Here is a 12,430-nt window from a genome sequence, read left to right on the forward strand (position 1 = left end):
TGAAGTGACCCTCCTTATCTCTTCTGCATAGTTTTACTTTAAAGTTTATTTTGTCAGATATTAGTATTGCAACTCCTCCTTGTTTCTTAGTGCCATTTGCTTGGAATATTCTTTTCCATCCTTTTACCATAAGGTAGTGCCTGTCCTTGAAGGTGAGATGGGTTTCTTACAGACAGCAAAGAGATGGATTTTGTTTCTTAATCCATTTGCTTAGCCTGTGTCTTTTGACTGGAGAGTTCAGTCCATTGGCATTTAAGGTTATTATTGAAAGGTGTGTATTGGTTCCCATCATTTTGATTACTGCTTGTGTTCTCTGTCTACTTTTGTGTTTCCTCATTTATACCTTTATTTGTTTTCTCTCATTGCCCCTGGGGTATAGTTGTTTCTCTCTCTGCTCTCTGTATTGCTTCAAGTGTTCTTTGAAGGGCTGGATTTGTGGACATGTATTCTTTCATGCTATTCGTATCATGGAAGATTTTTCTTTCCCCCTCAACTATAATAGACATTTTTGCTGGGTATAGTATTCAGACTGGCATCTGTTGTCATGGAGAACTGGAAATCCCCTGGTCCAGGCTCTTCTGGCTTCCAGTTTGCATTGATAAGTCAGCTGAATTCTGATGGGCTTTCCTTTGTACATGGCTTGTTTTTCTTTTGCTGCTTTCAGTATTCTCTGTTTGTTCTGTACATTCAGTGTTTTTACTATGATATGTTGTGGGGAGTTTCTTTTCTGATCCTGTCTATTTGGTGTTCCATGTGATTCCTGTATTTGTATGGGGATGTCTTTCCTTAATTTTGGGAAATTCTCTTGTATAATGCTGTTTAAGATCTGGTCAATACCATTAACCTGAAATTCTTCTCTTTCCTCTATTTCTGTGATCTGTGGATTTGGTCTTTTCATGGTGTCCCTCATCTTTTGCATATTCCATTCCTTTGTTTTTTTAAATTCTCCATAACCTTTGCTTAAGTTACCCAGTTCTTCATCTTTACCCTCAAGTGTCGATACTCTGTTTTCCATTTCATTCATTCTAGCGGTGAGGCTTTCCCCTGTTGTTTCAAATTGGCTTATTGAGTTTTGCGCTTCCTTTTTCATTTCTGCCCAAGTTTTTTTCAGTGTTTCTATCTCTTTTTGTGAATTCATTCAGATGTTTATACCTATTTTTTTAGCTCTTCAATTTGTTTGTTGGTGTGTTGTTTTAAATTCGTTGAATTCCTTGATCATGTTTATGATTATTCTTTTAAATTCAGTGTCCTGGGTTATGTCTTGGGTTCTTCTTATAGAACTGTTCTACAGGACTAGTGGAGTTTGGTGAGGACATAGTATTTTGACTTTCCATTTTATTATTCTTTCATTGTGATTTTGGCACGTGAATTTATTTTTGTTTATGATTCTGATATGAGAATTAAGTTGACGTATGCTTCTGTTTGTATTATCGGGGTACCTAGGTCCTTTCCTTATTGGTTATGTAAAGCTGGTTGGTACAGGTTTCAGGTTCTCTCAGGTTTTATTTTGGAGGGAACTGATGGCTTCAGATCAGCTATTCAGGAGCACCCACAGAAGCCCAAGTCAGGTTCCAGTCAGATCACTCAGGCTTCTTTCTAAGGTTTGGACCCCACCACATGGAGGCAGGATCCGGGAGCTCTCAGGCCACCCCTGTGTTCTCAGCCCCTATGTCAGAAGGAGGCCAGACCTAGCACTGTCTGGCAGTCTGCTGCTACACAGATCGACTATCATCTTTCTTAACAGTTGCAAAATTAGTTTAACAGGCATGAATAAATATGAGTTGAAGCTGAATAACAAAAAAGGATACAAAAGGCTTCTTTTCTATACCTATCAAAGGTATGGACTGAGGAGCCATCAACTCTGTTAAACGCAGAATGAGTCAGGATCTTACGTTCCAAATAAAAATCTCTCTGCAGAACACTCCCACTTTCCCCACCTCCCCACTGGTAACTTCTGTTCCCTACTAACCCCCACTTTTGGTTTTTTTCTTTTCTTTTACCTCCATGTGTCCTGTCCATTTCTCTGGCTCTTGGTGTTACATCAGAATATATATACTCACGTGTAGGAGACCGTACATTGCTTGCTTTTCTGTGATTGTGTTACATCACTTAGAATAACACTCAGCTTTAACTCATATTTTTTCATGCCTGTTAAACACTCTAAGTTTGCAACTGTTAAGAAAGATGACAATCTGGTAGCTGAAGGGAGGGACACAAATATCTCTCCTTAGAATAGCTCCTTTCTTCCCAAGGCTTCATCATGGGATCATGGTTACAAGCTTAGTCCAAGAAGCAAAGTTTAGAGAAGTAGTGTATCAGTGGGCTGAGCCATAGGAGTTGCCAAAGGATCTAAAGTTCCTATTAATTTGCCTAAGTGAACTCACAGTTAGAGCTGTCACAGGAATGTGGGGTCTTCTTTTTATTTTAGCAGATGAGGAATTCATTAATAGCTTGAACTTTTCCCACTTAATTTTATTCCACTAGACTGCCAGTTTAATAATTTCCCCCTAAATTATGGATGCTTTGAAAGTGACTAACTTCAGGGTTGGAACATAGTTCAGTGGTAAAATACTTGCCTATCATGTGTCAGGCCCTGGGTTACATTCCAAGCCTCACCAAACAGAAAAACAACAATAAATTGACTAACTCCTTATGTAGCCCACATATTTTCTCTGTAGTCTTATTTTTAATAGAGAAGTAATAGTTGTATGTATTGGTAGGGTATGAGCTGCTGTTTAGTATATGCATATTGTAGAAAAAGGTTATTTAGCGTATTTGTTACTTCCCATCCTTATTTATTTGCAATACAAACATTTAAAATCACCCTTTTAACAGTTTTAGAGCTGGGTATGGTGGCCCACTCCTGTAATCCCACATCATGCACTTGGAAAACTGAAGTAGGAGGGTTGAAAGTTTGAGGCCAGCTTGGGGTATTTAGTGAGAGTCTGTCTGAAGGAAAGATAAAAAACAAGTAATTTTGGAATTAGATCATATGTAATTTTAAAATAGATGGTTTTGGGGGTTGGAGAGTTGCCTTGGTGCTTAAATTAGACTGTGTGAGGGCTAAAGCTCTGACCTTTCCTCCTGTTTACGATATAAAGGTTAATTCGGTTATAATGAAAGTAGAGTCCTTTCTTGCAGGAAGACTGGGGTAGAAGAAGGATATCTTTATTCAGTGGAGCCATGAAGACAGCATTGGCCTCATATATTATTTAAAATTGGTTGATTCCCCAAATAATCAAACATGAGAATCCATTAAAGTATCCTGTGATCAACTTTTTTTTTTTTTGAGACAGGGTCTCAAGTAGCCTAGGGCTGGTCTCTTATTCACTGTGTAGGCAGAAGGTGATCTTGAACTTCTGATCTTCCTGCCTCTATCTTCTGGATGCTGGGATTACACCTGTGCATGACCAAATCTGATTTAAGTGGGGGTTCTGGGGATTGAGTCCCGGGTCCATGCATACTATATAAGAGCTTGATGAACTGAGCTGTATCCCTAGCCCACAAAGTTTATTAATAAACTTTGAAGAGATGGCTCATTGATTAAGAGCACTGGCTGCTCTTGCAGAGGTCCCAGGTTCAATTCTCAGCACCCACATAGCAGCTAACAACCATCCTTACTCCCGTTCCAGGGAATCTGATGTCATCTTCTGGCCTCTGTGGACATTGTATGCATGGGAGCACATATACATGTGCGAGTAAAACACTCATAAAATAAATGTTCATTATACATATGTATTTTAATAAAATGTGATAAGTGCCATATCATTTTGTATTTTGTGAGTTGAATGACTGACATTTTAAACCACAATTCCAAGAAAGCCTGTTCTTAGAACTCAATTCAAGTTTTATTTTGAATAATTTCTTAGAGCATATTCTGCCATTTTCACATCCACTGACATACTGATCCATATTCCAGTTGTGTGATCACTTTTATCCTTGCTGTTTACCTTTTAGGTATGTTTGGGTTCCATTTTAATAGATCTTCATAAATGCCTATGAATAATAAAGATCTTGTGCAACTAGTGAGCTATTTTTTTTTTCAGAAGAAATTTGCCCTTGTGATAATCTAGTTTTATTTCACTGAAAATGCATCCTCAGTTTCTATGGGAACTGCCTTCCTGTTGGGCTCTACGTTATCTCCAGTTCCTGGCAGTCACACCTTTTTGTAGTCCTTGTCAGGGCTAAGTACCAGAGTTCAATTGTGAATAGTAGAGGAAGGCAGAAGAGGTGATGCGTGACTTCTGACACAGGCCATAAAAGACATTGATCCTTCTGCCTTGCTCTCTTGTAATACTTGCTGAGATGGAAGGTAGCCTCAGTGTTACTGTTACTCAAGCAGCCCTGAGGAAAGAAGATGCCCTTTGTCTACAGCTGGCCCAGCATGCCAGCTTTGTAAGTCAAAACAAAGTATTGAAGTCTGGTTTAATTTTGGGTCCAACACAAGTGACTTGGAACCAGAAGTATTTGTGAAGCTGTATTTGAATGCCTAGTCCACAGGAATTGAGAGATAGTGTTTGTTGTTCTCTTAAGTTGCTGAGAGGGAAATAACTTGTTATATAGCAACAGACTGGCCTTAAAGTTATAATGATCTACCATATCCTAAGTATTTGTCGTCCCCCCCCACCCCGCTCTACAGTTTGGTTTTCTCTACTGGCATAAAAGTCACTGCTGTTTGAAATTATTAATATCACAGTAGTAATTATCAGAACTGAGTATTGTTTGAGCTTTTGGTGATGTTTGTAATAAGGATTATATCCCCTTTAACTTATATCTGTTTGCTAATAGTCTGTAAATTAAGAAAGCATCACAATCTTATGTAATAAATAAGGGAATATATACATATATATAAATTTATAGGAACATTTCATGTAAAATTGCTCTAGTTAAGAGGCTTCTCTAGTGAAAACTTGTGCCCTACGTGTGTAATTTATATTTTCTGAAGTCTTATTAAAAACTAAAAGTAATCAGATGACATTGTATTAGTCGCTTTTCTGTTGCTGTGGTAGAAACACTGACCCAAGCAATTTATAGAAGGAAGAGTTTGTTTGAGCTTACGGTTCCAGGGGAATTACAGTCCGTCATGGCAGGGAGGCATGGTGGCTGGAGGTGGCTAGAGCAGGAGCAGCAGAAGTGAAGCTCTCACGTCATCATACAGGCACAGGAAGCAAGAGAGCGACTGGAGATCTGGCAAGGTTTAAGAACTCTCTAAGCCCACCCCCAGTGATGTGCTTCCTCCAGGATAGCCACACCTTCTAAAACCTTCCACACAGACATCAATTTTAATAATATATTTTAATATTATAGTATGTTAAATAATACACTATCATTATAATAATATTTCAGTATATAAACAATGTGAAAATTACTGAAGAAATATGTTACAGTTTTTCTGTTTTTGAATATTAAGTCTTTAGAATTCAGTGTGATTTATATTCCATCTCCGTTTGGACCAGTCACATTTTAAGTGCTCAGTAGTCTTCTGTTTTTAGTGGCTGGCACACTGAACAGTAAATTATAGGTTGAAAATCTCTAATGTGAAAATTCAAACCAAAATGCTCTAAAACTTCAACGTTTGGGGACTGATGTGACACACTACAAATGGAAAATTTCACATCTGCTCCTTTTTCCTTTTTAGACTTTTTGAAACAGCATCTCCCTGTAGACCCAGATGGCCTGGAACTCACTAAGTAGACCAGGCTGGCCTTGAATTCACAGAGATCCTTCTGCCCTCTGCCTCCTGAGTGCTGGGATTAAAGACATGTGCTACCATACCTGTCCACATATCCTCTTTAGTGACAAGTCACAGTTAAAATATGGACATACGATATATATGCATAATACACACACACACACACACACACACGTATGTATATACCGTGTGTCTATAATACCAGCACTTGAGAGACAGAATCAGGAGAGTCAAGAGTTCCAGGTCATCTTTGTCTAAGTAGCAAGTTTAAGGCCAGCCTGAACTATATGAGACCATGTCTGAAAAATAGCCCCCAAAGAGAGGGTGAAAAGATGTACATGTAAATGAATCATTTTCTTTATAGAATTCTGTTTTAAATTCTAGTGAAACTTCTTGGTTTTTTTTTTTAAAAAAAAAAAGAGAAAATAAACTTTAGCACATATTCAACAAGCAGAAAGGAAGTTTCTGGTGCTTCAAACCTTGTAATGTCTAGTACTTTGTTAACCAACCATTTTCTCTCTTTCCCTCTCCTCCCTTCCCCGCCCCCGTATATATATATATGTGTGTGTGTGTGTGTGTGTGTGTGTGTGTGTATTTTTTTTTTTTGCACTGCTGGGAATTGAACATAGAGCCTCATACATGCTAGGCAGGTACTCTATAACTGAACTGAATTCCCAGCCCTGCCAAGCAATGTGTTACTGGCTCCTACATACTAAAGGAAACTGGTGATAACTGACACCAGGTAGTGAACAGATGCCAGTTTTTTCCTTTTCTTTCAAGCCCAAATACACCATTACATAAATGAGTAGTTTTGTCATTAGAATTTTGTGTCTATCTCCATCACCAAATTGTACATAGTATTAGTTTAGTAAACATGATAGTAAAAGAAACTGTTTCCAAAGACAAGGTGATGGTGAAAAAAGCTTGAAACCTTTCATTTTTGTTCTCTGCTGTTGGGTTACATTTCAAATATTGTTACTATTTGCAGAATGACAAGGACTCTTATCGTGCTATGATGTCCCTTATAAAAGTGTTATTTGTATGTATTTTAAGAAGTTTCCACAGTAGTAGGTTTCCATATGACTTTGTCAAAAGGCCTTTAGTGTTGGTTATCTCTCCCTATACTCCCTCCTCTACTCTGCCCTCCTATTCTCCACTCTATTTAACCCTTCCTATCCCATTAGTCCCCTTTCCCTCTTTATATCACTATATTCTGTGTCCCCTCCCAGGAAGCCACCCTCATAGCCCCATTAGTAGTTTCCTGACATCTATCGACTTTCCAGTTGAAACACACTAACCATATCTAAAGCTTCAAAGCTAGCATTCACTTACAAGAGAGAACATGGGACATTTGTCTTTTTGGGTTGCCTCACTCAGGATAGTTGTTTTCATTTTTTCCATTTACCTGAAATTTCCATAATTTTGTTTGTCTTAACAACGGAAAAATATTGCATTGTGTAACTACATTATATTTTCATTACCCCTTCATCAGTTGTTAGACATCTGAGTTGCTTCCATTTTCTGTCTATTGTGCACAGAGAAGCAATGAAAATGGACAAGCAGGAGTCTCTGTAGTAGGATAGAGTCCTTTGGATATGTGCCCAAGAATGGTATAGCTGGATCATGTGGTTGATGTATTTCTAGCTCTTTGAGGAATCTCCACTGGTTTCCATGGTAGCTTGTAGCAATTTACATTCTTTTTTTAAAAAAAAAAAAAACCTTTTTTTTGTTTGTTACTTTTATGTGTATGGGTATATTGCCTGCATGTATGTAAGTGCAATGTGTCATGCAGTCCCCAAAGATGGCATCAGATTCCCATGAAACAGGAGTTACAGATAGTTGTTGGCTGCCATGTAGATGTTCTGGGAATAGAACCCAGGTCTTCTGTAAGAGCAGCCAGTGCTCTTAACCACTGAGCCATCTCTCCAGGCCCCTAATTTGCACTCTTACCAGCAGTGAATAACTGTTCCCATTTCCCCACATCCTCACCAGCATTTGTCATCATTTGTCTTTTGGATCTTACTATTCTGACTTGGGTGAGATGAAATCTCAGAATAGTCTAAATTACGTTTTCATAATGGCTCAAAATATTGAACATTTTAAAAAATATTTCTCAACCTTTTGTATTTCATCTTTGGAGAACTTAGTTCCTTGCTCTCTCTCTCTCTCTCTCTTTTTTTGTTAAGTTCCATGTATATTCTAAATACAAACCCTCTGTCAGATCTATAGCTGGTAAAGCTTTTTTCTCGTTTTCTTGGCTACCTCTTCACTTGAGTGATAGTGTCCTTTGCTTTACAAGAAGCTTTTTTAGTTTCATGAGGTCCTTTTTGTCAGTTGTCTTATATCTGTACTGTTCAGCAACTCCTTTCCTATGCCTATATAAGTTCACATCTATTCCTTATTTTCTTCATCAAATTCAGGACTATAAGGTCTTATATTGAGGTCTTTGATCCATTTGGACTTGAGTTTTGTGTAGGGTGAGAGATAGGGATCAGTTTCATTCTTCTACATGTAACTATCCAGTTAGACCAGCACCATTTCTTGAAGATGCCGTCTTTTCTCCAATTAGAGTTTTTGGTGTTTGTGTCAAAAATCAAGTGGCTATGAGTGAGTTCATAGCCCTACCCCTAGTGGAGAAACTATGGGCAATTGATAGCTACTCGGGGAGGGAGAGCTGGTTTAAGGGTGTGATGCTGATTAGGTTAACAAGGCCCCAGGGGAGGGACCCACACCTAAGAGTATTTGGGGAAAACAAATTAGATTCTATAGGCCTTAAGAAACAGTGAAGGACATGAAGTGACAGGGAAGTGGAGGTAGATCCGAGAATAGATGAACAGGGGGTCTCAATATGATTAAAATAATAAAAAGCAATAAACATATTATGATTTACACTTTTTCCTAGTGTGCTTTAATTTTTCCCGTTTCAGGTGGTTTGGGTTTTGTTTTTCAGTTATTTTTATGAGTTTATTCTTTAATTCCTTGCTAAAACTTTTAAATTCCTCCTAGTGTTTTGTACTGTTATAAAATACATCTCTCCTTATTAATTATCCCCAAGTAGTTTGTTCATCAACTTTTATTCTTTAAAACACTTGCATCTGTCTTCTGCTGCAGTCTACACTTTATTCTCTTGGTGACCTACTTTTTCTGGAGCTTCTCCCATCACTGTGGGCTATGAGATGCCTGGATTCTTTCTATACTTTCTTCTTTGGGTACATAGAGTATACCTCATGGCTGTCCTGAGAGAGTCTGTGATTGGGTGCCAATTTTGAGAGTTTGCAGTTTGCACTAATACTCACCTGACAGTTGGGAGGGAAAATTCTAAATTAGAAAATGTTTTTTCCCCTTAGATATTTGAAGGTATTGCTCAATTATCTTCTAGATTCCTGTATTGCCATAAAAACTCCAGTGTTTATTAATTTTTTGATTCTCTATAAGTAATCATTGACCTAAAAGTTTTTAAGGTCTTTTCTTTACTATTCTCAACATAAAACATAAGAGAATCTATATTACAATCCACATAGAGAAAAATGTATTTAGTCTTCTAAAAATGTTAGAACAAGCATGAATGATAATGTACATGCATATGCTGTGTGTTTGGTGCTCTAGTGTTATCGAAACCCTAAACCTGAAAATTCAAAGGTTTTCCTGTTCTTTTTTGGCATTGGCTCAATAGTTTATTAAATTAAGTTTATTTAAGATGTAATTTAAGAGGCTGGAGAGTTGACTCAGTGGTTAAGAATATTGACTCTGCTTGCAGAGGACCTGGGTTCAATTCCCAGCACCTATGTAGTGGCTAACAACTGTACATAATTCCAGTTCCAGGAGAATCCAATGCTCTCTTCTGACCTCTGTGGGCATTGCACAACATGGGTGCACTTACATACATGCAGGCAATACACTCATATACATAAAAAATAAATAAAATGTTTTCTATAAAAGATGTAATTTAATACAATAGAAACTCTTGGCTTACCTTGACAAATATATATTACGATTACAAAATTGAACCAGATTATACTCATTAGTTATAAATTTTATCAGTGAAGTAGAAGTGAATATTTCCTATCTTCATTGTCTTACTATTATCTCATGTATGTAACAGGTAGTGATCAAAACAAGATAATGCTATGTCTGTCACTTCAGGCTTTTTCATTTGTTTGTGCTATGCATATTCAAAATTCTCTTTATTACCTGGCTTTAGTTGAATGATGGTTGCCAACTATTTTTGGCCTACAGTGCTGTAGAACATCACAAATCACTTCTTCTACCTAGCTTTAAACCATCCTCTTTCCATTTTTACTTTCTTCAGTCCTCAGTAGCTACCATCCTGTTCTCTACTTCTATCACATCAACTTTTAAAATTCCGTATATACAGTTTACCTGTGTCCGCTTGGTTATTTCACTTAATATCCTCTAGGTTCATCTAGATTATGGAAAATGAAAGGCTTTCCCTCTTTCTAAGACTTGGCAGTATTTCCATTGTATATATACAATATTTTCTTTTCCTTTTTCTTTAAAAAATTTTTTTAAAGTTTGAGAACAGTTTTATTGCTGTTAAAAAAAAAAAAAATCTCCAAACCAGACAAGGTATAAATCTCAACAGTTTCACAGAGGCAGAAGATAGAGAAGAGAAAGAATGTCATGCCATTTGAGTTAGGCAGGAATGGAAAACTTCATTTCTCCTGCCTCAGTCCCATGAGTGCTGGTATTCGGATGTAAACCATCATGTCTGCTTCAGTTTCAAGTTTTTAGTTTTGAGCTGGCAGTTGTCTGTAAGAGATAAAGACTTACTTTTATTCTTCTGCGTGTCAGTATCCAGGCAGACCTTCTTAGGTGTTTTCATCTTTTAATAAAAGGCAGTACTTTATTCTTAATACTATATAAGAATTTGAAAAGAGTGTACTTAACAATAACCCGATTAATCCAGTTTTCAATTTTATTTGACTGCTTCTTCATTTATCTTCCTTACCACCTCTACTGTCTTATATGATCTTAATTGTAGAATTTTGTGTTTTGGATGAATCTGTAATCACCTTCCAAAAAGTTGTATAAGTTCTAGAGCACATTGCTTAGTTAGCTAAATTGCTCACTCACATTCATGCCAGCCACTTGCATATAGCTGCTGCCAGTTTCTCATGTGGGTAAGAGAAAGTTTCACTTTCCTGAAATGTTAGAAAATACCTTCGTTTAAAACAATATTTTGTCAAAATCATGTATAGGAAAGATCATTCTGTTCACTTGAACAGAGCTTGCTTTGAGCACAGTTTACACAGTAGTTGGGGAACAGCTTTGTATTTTTACATAGTTAATCTCTTGCTGCCTATGCCATCTAACACCAGTAGTTTCCTTCTCTCTGTTGCAGAGAGCAAGTGCATCATGTTTGTCTTGCTTCACTAACTTGATCCTGTGCTCTTAATATTGGACTTCAGCTTCCTTCTCTTCTTTTCTTCCCTTTTTAATTCTTTCATCTTTCTGGCCTCAATTTGCTTCTAAAGGGAAGGATGGCTAATAAGCAAATAGCCCTTCCTTCATGACTAGGCTCTTGTGTTAACTGATTAGCTTACTTCACCCAGTCTTAATCGTTTTCCAGGACAGTCTCCGTAAGAAGGATGACAGGATTGAAGAGCTGGAAGAAGCACTGAGAGAAAGTGTACAGATAACTGCAGAGCGGGAAATGGTGCTAGCACAAGAGGAATCAGCCAGGACCAGTGCTGAGAAACAGGTCTGCGATTTTATGTAGCTACTGGCACTGCTGCTGGGTATATACAAGGTAAAACACATCCAGGGTAGCTCGAGGTCAGCTCCACATGCTGACTGTTCTTGGAGTAACAGAGCTACTTCATCAAGTTTTAGTATTTAAACTTATGTAGTGACTGAATAAAATAGCGCAAAAGTTGACTCATGTTAATGTTCAGGTCTCTGATGATAATTAGGACTGATTTCATACATTTATATAGTAAAAGCTAATAATGTGTCTAATGAGCTAACATGGAGCTTCTCTGTTTGCTACAAGGTTATGTGAAGCCCTAGCTTTTAAGGTAAATGAGGAAACACAAACATGTCTGACTCAAAGACATTAATTTCAATGAGAATATAGTTTATTTATTTTATATCTTACCATGCTCAGAGAGCTTTTAAGGTTGTAAGAAGTTATGAGTACATTTGAATGTCAGATACTGTGGTACTCCATTACCAAATGAACTTGTCTCAGCCTCATGGTAGCTTGAAGGAGTTCTACCATTTCTGTCCATGGAATTTGTTTTATATGCTTCAAGTTCATACTTGGTTTTCTTGGGGGGTATATTTAAGGTAGGGTCTCCCTGTAGTCCCAGCTGGCCTGGAACTTGCTATGTAGACCAGGCTGGCCTTGATCTCACAGAAATCTGCCTGCCTTTGTTTCCTGAATGCTGGGATTAAAGGTATGCCAGTGCTCAGATTAAAGGCCGGCCTGTGCTACTATGCTCTGCACTGTTAGCTTTTTAGGATTCTCCATACTGATTTCCATACTGGCTGTACCAGTTTGCAATTCCACCAACAGTGAATGAGGGTTCCCCTTTCCTAGAATCCTTGCCTGGTTGTTTTCTTGATGTTAGCCATTGTGACTAGGGTAAGAGGAACTCTTTTTTTTTTTTTTTTTTTTTTTTTTTTTTTTTTTTTTTTTTTTTTTTTTGGTTTTTTTTGGATAGGGTTCCCCTTTACTCCACGCCGGCCTGGCACTAAATATATAAAACAGGCTGG

The 12,430-nt window shown here is 37.6% G+C and overlaps 1 protein-coding gene across 11 annotated transcripts in view; it reads left to right on the plus strand.

Annotated features, from left to right (window-relative positions):
- The window catches only part of Erc1 (ELKS/RAB6-interacting/CAST family member 1), a 537,557-nt gene that overhangs the window by 315,005 nt on the left and 210,122 nt on the right, over positions 1–12,430 (plus strand). For 8 of the 11 annotated variants that reach the window (XM_008839745.3, XM_029566790.1, XM_008839744.3 and 5 more), the window contains one exon: positions 11,283–11,414. The exons of the other annotated variants lie outside the window; for them this stretch is intronic. In XM_008839745.3, the coding sequence (XP_008837967.1) occupies positions 11,283–11,414 (132 nt within the window). The remainder of the gene's footprint in view (positions 1–11,282; positions 11,415–12,430) is intronic. 11 annotated transcript variants of the gene reach the window in all.

The sequence above is a fragment of the Nannospalax galili genome, unplaced genomic scaffold (genome assembly GCF_000622305.1).
Source record: "Nannospalax galili isolate Female #2095 unplaced genomic scaffold, S.galili_v1.0 scaffold199, whole genome shotgun sequence".
NCBI lineage: Eukaryota > Metazoa > Chordata > Mammalia > Rodentia > Spalacidae > Nannospalax > Nannospalax galili.